We start from the raw sequence: 15,789 nt of genomic DNA on the forward strand, positions 1-15,789 counted from the left end.
TGCCTATGTTTTGGAGGGGCGTATGCTCTGCTGGGTGAAACACTGGCTGGATGGCTGGGCCCAAAGAGTTGTGGTCAATGGACTTAAATCCAGCTGGCGGCTGATCACAAGTGGTGTCCCCCAGGGCTCGGTACGGGGGCTGCTTCTATTTAACATCTTTATTAACCATCTTGATGAGGGGATTGAGTGCACCATCAGTAAGTTTGCAGGTGACACCAAGTTGGGAAGGAGTGTTGATCTGCCTGAGGGGAGAAAGGCACTATAAAGGAACCTGGATAGACTGGATTGAGGGGCCCAGGTTAACTGTGTGAGTTTCAATAAGGCCAAGTGTCGGGTCCCGCATTTTGGTCTCAACAACCCCAGGCAACCCTACAGGCTTGGGGAGGAGTGGCTGGAAAGCTGCCTGATGGAAAGGGATCTTGGTGTTCTGATGGACAGTTGGCTGAATATGAGCCAGCAGTGTGCCCAGGTGGCCAAGAAGGCCAATGGCATCCTGGCTTGCAGCAGGAATGGTGTGGTGAGCAGGACTGGGAAGTCATCCTGCCCCTGTACTCCACACCGGTGAGGCCTCACCTCGAGTACTGTGTTCAGTTTTGGGCACCTCAGTACAGAAAGGACACTGAGGTGCTGGAGCAGGTCCAAAGAAGGGCAGCAAGGCTTGTGAAGGGCTTGGAGAATATGGCCTATGAAGAGAGACTGAAGGAACTGGGGCTGTTCAGTCTGGGGAAAAGGAGGCTGAGGGGAGACTTACTGCTCTCTTCCAATATCTGAAAGATGCTTACAGTGAGAGCAGGGCTGGTCTCTTCTCACTGGTGACAGGTGACAGGACGAGGGCAAGTGGTCTCAAGTTGTGCCAGGGTAAGTTTAGGTTGGATATCAGGAAAAACTTCTTTACAGAAAGGGTTGTTTGCACTGGAATAGGCTCCCCAGGGAGGTGGTTGAGTCACCATCCCTGGATGTGTTTAAAATCCGTATGGATGTGGTGCTCAGGGACATGATCTATGAGAGGGTTGTTAGAGTTAGGGTAGTATGGTTAGGTTGTGGTTGGACTTGTTGATCTTTAAGGTCTTTTCCAACCTGAGCTATTCTATGATTCTGTGACTCTGTGTAGTGTTTTGAGTAAAAACTAGATGATCTTTAAGATCCCTCCAACCCAAGCCATTCTGTGAAATATGTAATTAGTAGCATTTAACTCTGCTCAAATGAAAGAAGAGGAACAGTTCACATTTTATATAATTAGCTAACGGATAGGATTTTGATTTTGAGCTTTCTCTCCTGTGTTTTAAAGAATTCAGCTGGATGATAAAATACTTTAGTGGGAACATCCATGGGTTCTGTAGAAGCTGAACATCCAGTGAGCATAAATGTAAAGTTCATGAGCAGGTAAGAAGAAACCTCCTAGCTCAAGCTCCTAATTGCTGAGTTAGCTGGAGGAAACAGTTCTGAAGCTGTGCTTCCTGTTCCCGAGAGTGTTCAGTGCTTTACAGTAGATCCGCTGGATGAAAGTTAGAAACAGTCCAAGATAAGGGATCAGAATGCCTTCCCTGTGGAGCGTTTGAGACTCTAAATTATTAATTTCTATTTTTTGTTTGAATTGATCTTCCTTCCCCCTCCATGGCTCATGGTTCTGCACAGTCATACATTTTCACGATGCCTTTTTTGTAATTTCTTAATTTCTTAAGGAGCTTTGCAATACTCCATGAGCTTAAAAGCAGTGTGATCTTTTTTGTTCTTTCTTGTAGTCAATGGAGGCATTTCAGTCACGGTTAGAAGAAGCTGAAAAAGTTGCACCCAAGAAGGAAAATGATTATAGAAGTGGTAGATGGAAAAAACATGACTACTCAGAAAATGAGAAGAAGGAACATCGTATGAAAAATGAGACACGACATGAAGATGGTAGAAACATGTCTGGGGGACATACAAGGGAGAAGCATGGCAAAGGATGGACACCAGAAGACAGAGGTTATAATAGAGATGGAACAAGAGCAGACCAAGAACGTGGACACAGCAGTAGAGACTCAGAATTGAGAGGCTATAGCTCCAAAATAGAAAAACACTTGGATGAAAAACGAAGTAAAGAAAAGAGTGTGTCTCTAAGTGACATAAAACACAAATTTCTGAAACCCTCTGAAGATGACCTGTCATCTTACAGTGCATCTGGGGACTACAGGTCACAGGGATCTTCTTCAAAACTGCCTCTTCAGAGCTCTTTAAGCAGCCGTTTCCAAAAACCTAGTGAGGATACTCCACTGTGGAACAAAACGCACACACAAGAAAACAATGAAAGATCAGTATCTGATCAGAAGTCATTGGATACTGCAGCAAAAAGTCATTGTGAAAGAACTCAAAGTTTTGAAAAAGAGAAATCACGAGAGGAGTACCCAACCAGTATCCCTGAGAAGCAGCAAATGTCATCTGACAGTGTAACATCATCTTCCTGGTATTTTACAAACACCTTTTCTTGCCTTTGGTTTGTCTGTATCGTTCATGGCAAAGTATAGCTAAAATATTGTATTTATTATAGTGGTCCAGCATTCAAGCTGTCCATGTCAGATCTCTTTAATTATGTGGACACTTGTCCACTTGTCTCCCAGCTAAGCGCAGCCAAAATGGACCTGTGTAGAATTAATGAGCACCTCTGTTTCCTCTGTTTCCTTGGCATATTTGAGAATTGCCAGGTACAGATTATTTTGCTGCTTCTTTATAATGTTAGTTCACACTACAGTAAAATTGTCCTATTAACATGCTCCCTCTACCAAGCAAAACCACGTTTCATGTTTCGATTAATTTAGTAAAGACAAACTTTAAATGTCAGAAATGTGAACTGAAAACTGAAGTAATTATTAAGACAAGGGATAAGTTTGCCTCCTGTAAGATTCACTCATAAGCTAAAGTAATAGCACGTGAAAAATAGCAGAAGATATTGATTAGAAAGGAGTATTTTCTGTGAAAATGAGATAAGATGAAAAGAAATGGGAAGGGAGATGCAAGGCAGTATGTGATGGAAATTTCAGTTTGACTGACTTGCTTTATTAAAAGGCAATGGGGAGTAGTAAGGAGAGGGTAGAGAAACGAGTTGCCGAAAATTGAGCTGTTTCTCTTCTTAAAGCTGTTCTCCACCATTACCAGCTTGTTTGTTCTTCCAGTGATATAACTAGTGTCAGAATTACTGTCAAGGTTTGCTTTGGATCTTCCTGGTAGGAGGCAAACGTGCAGAGGGTTTTACAATTGGAGTAGTGTTATGCAGGTACACAGAGTCTGACTGCTTGAGGAAGTGAGGCAAGTGATTGTTCGTGGCCTGTGTATGTAAGGTGACAGGGTTTAGTCAGGAACAGCGTCTGATGAAATGTTCTCAGTTATAATTCCTTTCTCAAATGCTCCTGTCAGTTATTTGCATTAAAAATTCTTACAGTGAGGTTATGAATTCACTTTTAATGTTTTAATGTTGGATTCTAGTAACAAGACAATACTTTACAATTCTTTATTTAACGTACAACTGTTCCTACACGTAGTACTTGCAGAAACCCTGCAGTGTATTTGCAAACGTAAATTGTACATTAAACCAGTACTGTGTGACTAACCGTAGGCAAGTGGCTGAGTCTACACAGTTCTCTGTATTGCACAGATTGTGTGGTTCTTCCAAATTTTTACTTACTATATTTTCTGCTTTGAATGGAACTAATGAAATTTCCTTTCATGGCAGGGGTAAAATGATGTTGACTTTTTTTTTTTTGAAGCATGAATGTACGTTGTGGCAGGAGTAGTTTGCCATTCTGTCATAAGCAGTTTGTGTGCCCTAGCACTGGGCACCAAAATCACTTTCTGATTGTTATCTTAGAACAAGCAACTACTGCTTTACAATTGTATTTTTTTTTTCTTTTTTTGTTAGATGGTGGTAAATCACTTTTTTTTATGACAGTTGCAAAAGCTGCATCTTTTACTTTTTGGTTTTAGCACATGTAACAAGCACAAGGCTGACTGTATCTGGGCAGAACTGCAAATTTGGGAAAACTAGATTGTGTGCAGAAGTGGTTTGCTTATTCCAGTACATTGAATTAAATTGTAATGGTAGAACAGATAACTTGGAGTAATTCTTTTCTTTCCCTCTCAGAACAGAATTAAGCCTGGAAACTATTTAGCTGATACTTTATTTTGCGTGTTTTCTGTTTTAGTACTCTGAAACCCAATTGTGCATCTTCTTTTATATTATAATTCTATTTCTTAACCAATTTGATTACTGAGCTGATTTATCAGTAGAGTGAAGATTATATGGTTTTCCAGACCTAAGTAGCCTTTGCTTATTGGTTTATTTCCAAGCTCTTTTAAACTGACTCTCAACTCCCTGCGTGTGTCTCATTGCTGTGTTCGAAACAGAACATGACGTGTCTTCCTGTTCCCCTCAGTGATAACTTGTTTATTCTGACTCTTGCAGCTTTTGGGGTTGGGTTTTTGAGGTAGTTAATTTGGGAAATGATTTATAGCTGCTGCTTTCTTTTCTTCCTAAAGTTTTAAGGCTTGTGTTACGTGTCTGTTTTCGATGTTGTTCAGTTACTAAAAGTAAACCTTCACTGAAATGAAGCCTTGAATTAATAGGTGTTGCTAATTCAATTCCTCTTCTCTCACGCTGACAATGTAGCTTTTATATTTTATCACTTCTAAAACACGGGGAGAGCTTCTTCAGTCTATAAATCAAAGTGTTTTGGACATTTATGACACAGGTTAATTAAAAGTGCTGATTAGATGTCCAGGGGGTCTCTCCAGAGGAAAAGTCCATCCAGCGAGTGTTTGCAGGACGTCACACTGAATTATGAGACAAAAAAAAGAAGAACAGCAAAACAGTGTCACTAGTCTCAAAAAGTTTTAAGGGATTGATTCACAGAGTCACAGAACTGTAGAGGTTGAAAGGGACCTCTGGAGATGATTGAGTTCAACTCTCCTGCAAAGCAGGCCCCCTGCAGCAGGCAGTTACTAATGCTGCTTAAAAAAACTGCACAAATTGATAACCATCTCTTGCTCCCTTTGCTTAAGTGCTCTGCCTTGTTTTGAAAATGGAGGTTTAGGGGGAATTGAGAACTTCATCTGTGGAGTTTCTGTTTCTGGTGAAGTTAGTGTGAATATTTTTGTTGCTTTTTGAGTTTTGTTGACTTTTTGGGTTTTGGATTGGACATCTTCAAGGCAAAGATAAAAGTAATGGGTAATTTTGCAGGGGTAAAAATTGTGTTTCAAAATCATGCCGTCATCCCATTCTTCAATTCCTATGGGATTTAATTGTATTGATTTGTGAGTGAATTCAGTCTTCCTTTTAATAGCAGGGACCGATATCGTAGCTGGATTTTTATATCACTTTTATTAGCTCTTTTGTATTCAGAGTTGGTTGTTTGAAGTCTGTTTTAGGGTTAGAGAAAAAAAAGTGAAACTTGTTTGATGGCTTTTTACAGTTATTCGAGATGTTCTTTATTATCCCAAGAAGCTAGTACCAGCAGCTTCCCTAGGAGCATTTCATATTTTACAGATTAGACAAATTTAGACATGAGGAAAAGCTTTTTCTCTCGGAGAGTGGTCAGGCACTGGGATGGGCTGCCCAGGGAGGTGGTGGAGTCGCCATCCCTGGCAGTGTTCAAGCCACAGCATTGTTATAAGCAGAGATGGTGCGTGAGCAGATAAATATGAGCACAGAATCTCTTCCATCTGTTCAAGAGATGGAAGGCCATAGGAGAACTGGGAAATGGGTGCTTGACCAAAGATGGAAAGGATGGCTACAAAGTGGGTTTAAGTTACTCTTTTTACTGCTGTTTTCTTTACTTTTTGTTGTCTTATACCTAGTGCTGGCTCTTGACTGATTTTTATGCTGGGAAAGTGTTCATTGGATAGTGCTTTTCATTTTAATGAACTCAGCACTAAAAGAAAACATACCTCATGAAATTTCTTTAAGCTTTTTGGTTTTAGAGGCACTAATAGTAGTAGTGCTCTTTATAAAAGAGAATCATTATAACAATGACAACTTCTGACTGCAGGAATGTTTCCATAGAATGTTGTTATTATTTTTGACAGTAAGAGTGCATGTGCCAATGCAGTAAGTATATAATAATTACACAGGTGAATACAGTATTGTTTTTGTGTAGGTTTAGTGTTGATGGTATTTTACAGGCATCCATCAGAGGATGAGCCGCCTCGGGTCCTTAGTGAAGATGAGATGAACAAACTGGGAGCCAGGATTGTGAAAGCTGAGCTCATGGGAAACATGGTAATGTTTTTGAACAATTATGACAATTTACTGCAATTTTGCATGCTTTAGTCTTAAAGAGCCATATGAATAATGGAAGTATATTTTCTGAGCAAATGAGAAGTTCTCTGAAATCTGATCATATAAGATTTGATGATACTACTTTTAAGTGTAACTTAAATAGAATATTTCATTTAAATAGAATATTTCTGTAACAGAAATACATTGATAAAAAAAATATGCCTCTGAATTAATGTAGCTGCGTTGTAGGATTGTGAGGGATTAGTATCAGTGACTCAGATGTTTTATAGGCTGTCCTTCAGTAGTGTTGTTCAAATGGAAGTTTGGACACAAGCATGTTCTCTTAGCCTGACAGCAACAGAATAAAGAATATTTTGAATAAGCATATGAGAGGTGTGTGGGAAGAGAGTGATTCTTTAATTATGATATTTTTTTTTGCAAAATCATGTAGCAGAAGATGACATTGCTATTTTGCTGTCACTTTAAATATGCATTTTTTTTCTGCATATTCACTCTGAAGTAGTTTTTAAACAAACAACCAAAAAAAATACCCTAATTTTCAGGTGTTTTTATTACAACACGTATTTCTGTACTGGAAATACATCTTGTCTGAACAAATATTTGTATTTTATTTCCAGTAAAGAGTTGTGTGAATTATATTGACGCTTTTCTAGTCTTTTTGTGTCTTTGGAGTTTTAAAAGATATAATAAAATGTAAATAAATGAAATGAATAATTACTTCTGATACGTTTCTGTAAGTTCAGAATGGTTAAACTAATTCAGTACTACCACTTTGTTTGAAGGAATTGGCTTCAAAACTTCAAGCAGAACTTGATAGTGCGCGCAAATTAAAAGAGACTCAGAAGCAGATCCCAGGGAAGTCTCGCAGAGAGGTAAGGGGAAAATATTCTTTTTTTTCTTTTTAATGCTAATGTGATATAATGCAAGTAGCAGATATATCAGAGAGAACATGAAATACACACAGGAAAATGAGAAAGTATAGCATGCAAGACTTCATTTGTAGACTTTGTTCTCATAAAGGAGAGAAGATTTTTAGGGAAAACTGTAATATTCTGTTCCAATTTGACCTCAGTTCCACAGTGAAAAATCATGCACATTTTGTCAGCAGAATTTGAGTATTTTTTTCAAGAAGAGTTAATCTCAGACCTTTTACATTTACTAGTATTTTGCTTGTCACTAGAAGAAGGACTGAAATGGAAGTTAATGTGTGGCCTTTATGTCATGACAGTCAAAGTAATAAATCTCAGGCCTTGAATTTATGAGAATTAAGAATTCAAAAGTCCTCTGTAGGTGAACTTGGAAATTCCACCTTGGAAATTGGACTAACAATTTTGAGCACCCTTAAGTATTAATCACAGTCTGATTTTAATCTTAATTTTTGATTTAAGGATTTTTAAAGGTAACAACATGTGGTCATTGCAGAAATACAAAATGTTAATACTAAATGAATTTTCTGAAGGGAAAAATCATTAAAAAAAAAAAAAGTGAAAACATATCTAGCAATTGATCTCATAGATTGTGCTTTTACCAAGCGATATACTGCTCTGCAATGTGGGGATTCCTCCCCACATTTAAAAGCACTAAGTTCAGAAAAATGAGAGTTTGGGAATTCAGAAAGATAAACTTTTGAAAAAGAACAGCTTTGCATCCTTCTGATTAGGCATGACCTGGGTTTTAATAAGTCTTGAATTGGCATCTGAAACATTCATGAGTAGTCCGGGAGAGGTCTTACTAAGAAGGACATATTATAGACTTTGCTAGGCTACAAACTCAAGCTTGTTTCCTGAAAAGCTTGAAGCTATTGACTTAGTTGTTTCTGTTCATGAGTTATTGCTATAAGATAGTTTTGATTTGGACTCAATGATCTTCCCACTAAACTATTCAGTTCTATATGATTTTTCTTATATCTTTTGTGTGACTATCTTCAGTTTTGCACTCTTGTAACATATACTTCAGTTGGGTCTAGGGACTGAGAAGGCACATTCACTGTTTGTCTTGTATTCCTTTAAACATTAGGGGAAAAAAATAGAACACTTGGCCTCCTGTCTCCCCTGTTCCTCTCTTAAAACCTCTTGGAGCACCACCATAGTGTTGTGTTTGCTACAAGCTTCTGTGGATTTAGGGACTTAGAAACAGGACTCTTTCCTCTCTGAAGCCTCCTAGATGCAAAATGTTTACCCTTGTGCTTTCCATATCGCTTTCTCTGAAGCCCAGGATCAGCATCTTAAACAATTCCATTATGTTTGTGCTTGGTTTTTGGGTCTCTTCACCTCAGTGATACTTTTGTTAGCCTATCTGTCTTGCAGAAATTATCTTTACTTTGTGAGAGTCAGGACTGCTGACAGTCCTACTGTTGTCATCTTTCCAGGGTTTGCCAGTGGGATACATCAGGGCTGGTGTCTGTAATCCTGCTAATGGTTAGCTCTTGAAATGCACCTTGCTTGAAGAGGGCCAGCCATGCTACAACCTGCTGTAGTGTTGCTCAGCTTCTTAGGCTTGTAAATTGGCAGACTCTTCCAGCCCCTGTGAAAATGGTGCTGTTTACATGAAGTCACTGTGGATTTAATTCTTGCCCAGGGCTTGCTTTCCAGAGAGCGGGTGTCTTCTGTTACATTCTAAAGCCTTGCTGTGTTGTCTTTACGAATATGCCATGGTAGTGCTTGTTTCTTGGCTATTGCTAACTTATATTAGATGTTTTTTAAGTGTGAGCAGTCTTGCAAAGCTGATAGTTGCTCCATCCTAAGTCCTATCCAAGTTGCCTAGGTAATCTTACCAGTTGCATAGCTCAAACTGATTTTGAAGTTTTGCGACATAAGCAGAATGTATTGGGCCTGCAAAGCATCGATGTATAAACAACTCACAGGTTCAGAAACCATCTTGTAGAAAGAAGCTGAAAATATATTTGATAGTATTTGAATCAGTCTTTCTGTAGCATTGACCATTCAAGTGATGGTCTCGATTGATTTAGACATCTGTATTCCAAATTAAATAGCTGAAACAGTTTCCACAGGAATGGTTTTCCAAAAGAATGCCCCAACAATCCTGAAATTTGATGTATTTTGCTACTACAAATAACAAACACAAAGAATTTTGTTTCAGGCAGGTCTCTGGTTCTTTGAAGTAATGTTGCCAGTGTTGTGCTGAAAGGTCCCAAGACCTGGCTTTGCTTTCCTTATTTTCATTTTTGTTAGGGAATCTGGGAGATAATTCAGAAAGCAGTGAAGGTAATTCTGAATGCATCTCCACAGCTAATCTTTTTCTTTCTTTCTTTGCCATTAATTGAACGTGGATCAATTTCCCAATTCATTTTACTGTGTGATTGAAAGTAGACTCATACTAGCGTAAAGGGTAGCATGGGTGACTGGGGTTTGTGCAGAGGACAGGATCAATTCTTTTGAAGTGGTGCTGGTTCTTTATCGACCACTTTAAAGTGATCAAGAAATTACAGTTCACTGCAAGAAAGACATTGAGGCCTTGGAGTGTGTCCAGAGAAGGGCAGAGAAGCTGTGCTGGTCTGGAGCGCAGTTCTTACGGGGAGCACTGAGGGAACTGGGATTATTTAGTCTGGAGAAGAGGAGGCATGACGTAGCAGTGATAGGATGAGAGGGAATAGCTTTGAGTTGCACCAGCGGAAGTTCGTATCTAAATACGTATCCACATCCATATTAGAAGCCTAATTTGAGGATGAATTATTTTCAGTACCCTCTGAACTAGTATGCTATCATAAGTGTTTTTGCAGTTAGTGGTATCAGGAGGGCTAAGCGTTGCTCTTATCAAGCTTGATAGCTGAATATGCCATAAAAATGATAAAAGTTTTCAGTGCTATGGTAAACAGGAAGACTCCGAGAGAACACCACTGTGTATCAGGCTGCTGTCAGTTAGCAAAGCACCTCAGAAACAAGGCCATGAAACAGAACACCAGGCTAGACAAGAAAATGATTAGTACTAAAAGGTGGATTTATTAGAGTGTGTTCTCCTCACACACCTCTGAATAATGTCAGTGTCTGGTATCCTTAACTGCTCTACAGATTGTTTTCTGTATTAGAACATTAAGTAAACATTATGATGCTATTTTTTCTAGTTTGAAATAGGAAATTAGATCAGAATAGCAGCCCAAGGTTAAGCACTCTAAACACTGAGCAAGCCTGACTTTCAGTGAATAAGATTAACTTCCTGTGGAAGAGGGACAGGCAACTCAGTGAGAATACAAATAGGGAGCTAGGATATACAGGGAGAAAATTAGAAAGGCAAAAGCCGAGCTTATACTGGGGCCACTGGGGTAAAAAAAAGAAAAGAAAAATGATTGCCAAGCTGCTTTCCACCGTCTGTCAGAGTTCCTGGTCAATCACAGAGGTGTCAGAACTGGAGTCTTGTCAGTGTGACTCCCATCTACAAGAAGGGTCATAAAGAGGATCTGGGGTACTGCAGCCCTGTCAGCCTGACCTTGGTGCCAGGGAAGGTTATGGAACAGATCACCTTGAGGGATATCCCATGGCATGTGGGGAAAAACCAGGGGATGAAGTCCAGCCAGAATGGGTACACAAAAGTCAGATGCTGCTTCACCAACCTGATCTCCTTCTACGACCAGATGACCCATGTAGTGGATGAGGGAAAGGCCATTGACTTAGTCTACCTAGACATCAGCAAAACCTTTGATACTGTCTCCCCAGTATTTTTCTGAAGAAGCTGAAAACCTGTGGCTTGAACAGGGGCAGTCTGGTTGGATGGCTGGCTCATGGAATGGTGGTGAATGGAGTTAAATCCAGCTGGTGACTGGTCACGAGTGGTGTTCCCCAGGGGTTGGTATTGGGGCCTTTCCTCTTCAATATCTTTATTGATGGTCTGGGTGAGGGCATTGAGTGCACCCTCAGTAAGTTTGCAGATGACACCAAGTTAGCTGGAAGTGTTGATTTGCCTGGGGGTAGGAAAGTCCTACAGAGGGATCTGGACAGGCTGGACCACTGGACTGAGACCAGTGGGATGAAGTTCAGCAAGATTGAGTGCCAGGTCCACAACAACCCCAGGCAACACTATAGGCTTGGGGCATAGTGGCAGGAAGACAGTATAGATGTAACGGAGCTGGAGGTCTGGGGCTGAGCGTGAGCCAGCAGTGTGTCCAGGTGGTCAAGAAGGCCAATGGCATCCTGACTTGTATCAGAAATAGCACTGCCAGCAGGAGCAGGAAAGTGACCGTCAACTCTGGTAGGTCGTACCTTGAGCACTGTGTTCAGGTTTGGGTCCCTCATTACAAGAAGGACATAGAAGCCATGTAGCGTTTCCAGAGAAGGGCAATGAAGCTGGTGAGGGGTCAAGAGTGCAAATCTTAATGGGGAGTGGCTGAGGGAACTGAGATTGTTAAGTCTGGAGACGAGGAGGCTCGGGGGAGACTTTTAGTGCTCTCTACAGCTACCTGAAAGGAGGTGTGGCAAGGTGGATCAGCATCTTCTCCCACATAACTAAAGCCTGGTCTAGAGGGAGTGGCTTCAAGTTGTGCCAGAGGAGGTTCATGTTGGATATCAGGAAAAATTGCTTTTACGAAAGAGTGGTCAGGTGCTGGAATGAGCTGCCCAGGGAAGTGGTGGAGTCACTGTCCCTTGGAGGTGTTTGACGGACATTTAGATGTTGTACTGAGGGACATGATTTAGTGGGGAAATATTTTTTAGTGGTAGGTGAATGATTGGACTGGATGGTCTTAGAGGTCTTTTCCTATCTTGGTGATGCTATGATTCAGTAGTTTTCCTGGGGTAGAGACTGTATGTGACATAAATGGCAAGACTGTGACTACATGCACTGATTGGAAAATGCACGGCTGGCTTTGTGTGGTCAGCTTCAGTGAGAGAGATGTTGGATTGCACTAGTTTTGGACTGCATTTATACAGCAACATTGCATAAGCAAAGACCTTTCTTAAAAGGTGAATTAAAAATGTAGCTTGTTTTATCTTTACATTTCAGCACAAGGCAACCTTCAGAGTCAATGGAAATTAAAAAAAAAAAAAAAAAAAAAAAACTGAAAAACCAACAACAAACTGTTTGAATATGCCAAAGCAGCATTTGAGCTAACCTTCATTTTAATTTTAGATGGAATTAAGTGGTGCTTAGGCTCAAATTCCTGTGTCTAATTTTTTATGGCCGTTTAAACCGTACTGAAACTGTAAAAGAAGACTGCTGTGCCAATGTTTCTGCTTTAGGATAGATGAGGACAGTGAGTGCTTACTGAATGTAAAGACAGCAGAAAATTGTGAAGACTTCTGTATTTAAAAAGTAACTTCTAATTTTTCACACTTGTTTTAGAATTGCCCCTGCATAACAATTAGTCAAATCTGTTCAATGAAAAATATTCTGCTTTTGTGTTGCTAAAAATTTGCTTAACTGTGTTTGTGTTTTTTAATCAGAAAATACGTTGACACAATACAAATTTAGGTAAATCTAGGATTCTTTTCATGGTGGTGGATGAAGGAAGTGTGTTTGCATCTTGTAAAAATCTTATATACATCTTGTACTTGGAGTTGAAAATAGCTATGCCTTTTAAGGAAATTTCAAATGAACAAAAAGACCCCTTCTGAGCCCTAAACCTGTTATTGGGTTCCATAGCACTTAATCAGTATGCAGGAAACAGAAAGTAATCTCTGCTGGGTGATTGCTAGAGACAGTTTTTAATAATAATGAATTGTGTTTATAATACAAAAAGGAATACAAAATTGAGTGAAAAGTAAAAGGTGGTTCTTCAAGCAAAATAGCAGGGTAGAATATATACTATCAGAGAGTATTTAAAAGATGAGAGTGAGGTTCTGAAAAGCAGAAAAGCAAATACTGGCTTTTCTATTACGCACTTGAGATATTTGTAAGGAAAATATGAGTGACTACAGCATAGTCAATCTTCATTTGAATACCAGTTTTCTGTGAAAATGCAGCTGCCTTCAGTCTGATATGATTCATTCAATGACTATATTTAAGCTATAAGGAATAAACATTTGATTTATATTTTTACAGTATAGAGCAAAAACCTCAAAATCTGCTATTTTTTTTTTTCTGATGAAGTATGTGTAGTGTTTCTATGAAGACTGTCGGGCAAGGTATCCCTAGAGCAATCATCTTCAGTTGTGGTAGGCACTGTATTTCACTTTACCGTGTGTATCTGACTAAGCTGTACTGCTTTAAGGGAGACATTTTTTTTTCTAGGCTACCTGTTGCCTCCAGGCAATGATAACACTCTCCAGCCCATTACACATCTCACAGATGGAAGGAATGTTACAAGGGAAGGAAAAGATGCTTCTTAATTTAGTTCCTTTATCTTGGAGTGAAAAGCTTTGTAGTATCAAGAATGTAGTATACAAATGTGGTTTTATGAGTATAAAACTTAAGCAGTAGTTAATAAATGTGAACAAGACATGAAGGAGAAGTGAAATACAGTCAGTACTTCAGATGTGATGTTTAGAAAAATGAAACAGCAAGGCCCCAAGCCCTTAAAATGAACATTCAAAATTGCAGGTGTGCCATCGTGTTCAATTTCATGTTTGACAGTAGAGGATATAAAAGCGATTTATTTTTCTGCAGTAAAAATATTTGCGTATCAAAGCTTATCTGTAACATATTTTAATTTTACGGAATTGAATGGCCTTTCATTATGCCATATCCCGTGTAGGAGTTAAATTCACTTGTAGTAAATCTCTTCTTTTAAGTAATCTTTAAACAATCCTCTATCTAGACAGAGGATTGTTCTTAAAACTCTTGGAAGAATACAGCTGAAACACGTGTGTGAGAATTAGGATGTTGGGGTTTAATGACCCTTGCTAAATGTACAGTAAAAATCGGTGATTTCATTTGGAGATTCAGATAATGTGAGGATACAGTAACAAATAGATTTTGTCCAGCTGCATCTCAAATGTTCTCAGTGCATTTTAATTTCTAATTGATGCTGTCCCATCACATGTGAATCTCCTGTGCAGGATGGCTGTGCCATTGTGTCTTCAGCAAAAGCTTTTCTTCATGCAGCGTGCTGAATACTTATAACTAGATCAAGGAATAATAAAGTAGGCATATGTTTGCAGAAGAACTTTAACAGCATTAGAGTGCACTTTTAAAAATAATAGGTATATGCAGCTTCTGGTGAGAGTATTTCCTGAAAACTCTTGTTCATGTCAGCTGCAGAAGGTTAAACAATTCTTTATACTACAAAAACATATTAAGACAAACTTTCTTAACTTCCTAAATGTAATTTTCAGGAAATTGAATTTTGTATTTAAAAAGTACAGGAGAAATTGTATTAGTAACTAAATGAAATAAAATATCATACTAGTTTCAGTACATTATCGCATTCTGAGTCTTATATTACATTTCTGTCTTTGATAAGATGAAACAGAAATTTGTGGCCTTAAGAATCAATATGCTGCAAGACCTTTCTTTTTATGGTCTGAGTATTTATGTTTTGTATCTGATGTTCTTGCTATAAAAACAATGTGCCTCGTCATTATTATTTATATTTCCTTTTTCTACATCCCATGCTGCAGTGGCACTTATGCACTGTTTACAAGACTCCTTCAAAATACGGCTAGCAATTTGAAATATCAAACTGCATCTTCAAACCTTTTACTAGAACTGTATTTGCAAGGTTATAAGGCTTGAACCTCTGATGTTGTTCTTCCTAGACTTAGTTGCTTCAGTTTTCCCTGTTAGGCTCTCATTACAGGACGTAGTGCAAAGTGCTGTCGGGTACACCTTTCTAAGTCCTAATCTTAATTCCAGAAGCTGGTAATATAAAGCCTTCTGATTTTGATTTTAGGTTGTATGCTTGTTCATTCTATTCATGAGATGTTATTCTGATCACCTTACCTCAAAGATGCTCTGAGTACTGAGAGCAGATAGAACAACTGTTGAATGCAGGGTTGATTGGAGGCTTTCAGTATCAAGAGGAAATGAACAAGGTGGTCAGGTTTGTTATTCTGAGCAATGAGCAGTTTAGATAAAATACTATTTTTCAGAATACGAGAACAAAAAATTGAATTTAAAGGGCAAACAGTTTTATATTTATAAGACAAAATTGCATTTTTACATAACATATTATTAACTGATGTCACTAACTGGATTAAAAAAGAGATAAATTAGCAGTTATGTGTCTAATCCTTTTGTGAAAACATTCATTATTACTTATGAATTAGGACCTCTGGTTTTTTTTTTTCATCTCATGTTTTATTATAAACCTAGCAGAACCTAATAAAGATATTATTCTGTTGGATACTTTGGCCTGGTGCTGCATTAGATTTTCTGCTTTTTCTCCTTTGTTAAATGCAAGGTGCTAATTATTCTTGATCTCGTAAAAACAAACAAAACCCCCCCCACAAAAACAAAACAAACAAAAAACCAAAACAAATTAAAAAAACCCTTTTTTTTAATCTTTCACCATTCATCTGATACTTCTAGAAGTTGATCATTGATGCTGATTACTATGTTTACTGAAACATTGAATTTCTAACCTAGGCTGAAGTTTGCTCTTACTTCCTCATCCTGCTATTTCCCTTCATCTCCCT

At 38.7% G+C, this 15,789-nt stretch overlaps 1 protein-coding gene across 2 annotated transcripts in view; it reads left to right on the forward strand.

The window, feature by feature from the left end:
- The window catches only part of CWF19L2 (CWF19 like cell cycle control factor 2), a 63,784-nt gene that overhangs the window by 14,926 nt on the left and 33,069 nt on the right, over positions 1-15,789 (forward strand). For both annotated transcript variants that reach the window (XM_019612085.3, XM_085216266.1), the window contains exons 8-10: positions 1,743-2,440; positions 6,148-6,244; positions 7,048-7,137. In XM_019612085.3, the coding sequence (XP_019467630.3) occupies positions 1,743-2,440; positions 6,148-6,244; positions 7,048-7,137 (885 nt within the window). The remainder of the gene's footprint in view (positions 1-1,742; positions 2,441-6,147; positions 6,245-7,047; positions 7,138-15,789) is intronic.

This window comes from Meleagris gallopavo, chromosome 1 (assembly GCF_905368555.1).
Source record: "Meleagris gallopavo chromosome 1, MGAL_WU_HG_1.1, whole genome shotgun sequence".
NCBI lineage: Eukaryota > Metazoa > Chordata > Aves > Galliformes > Phasianidae > Meleagris > Meleagris gallopavo.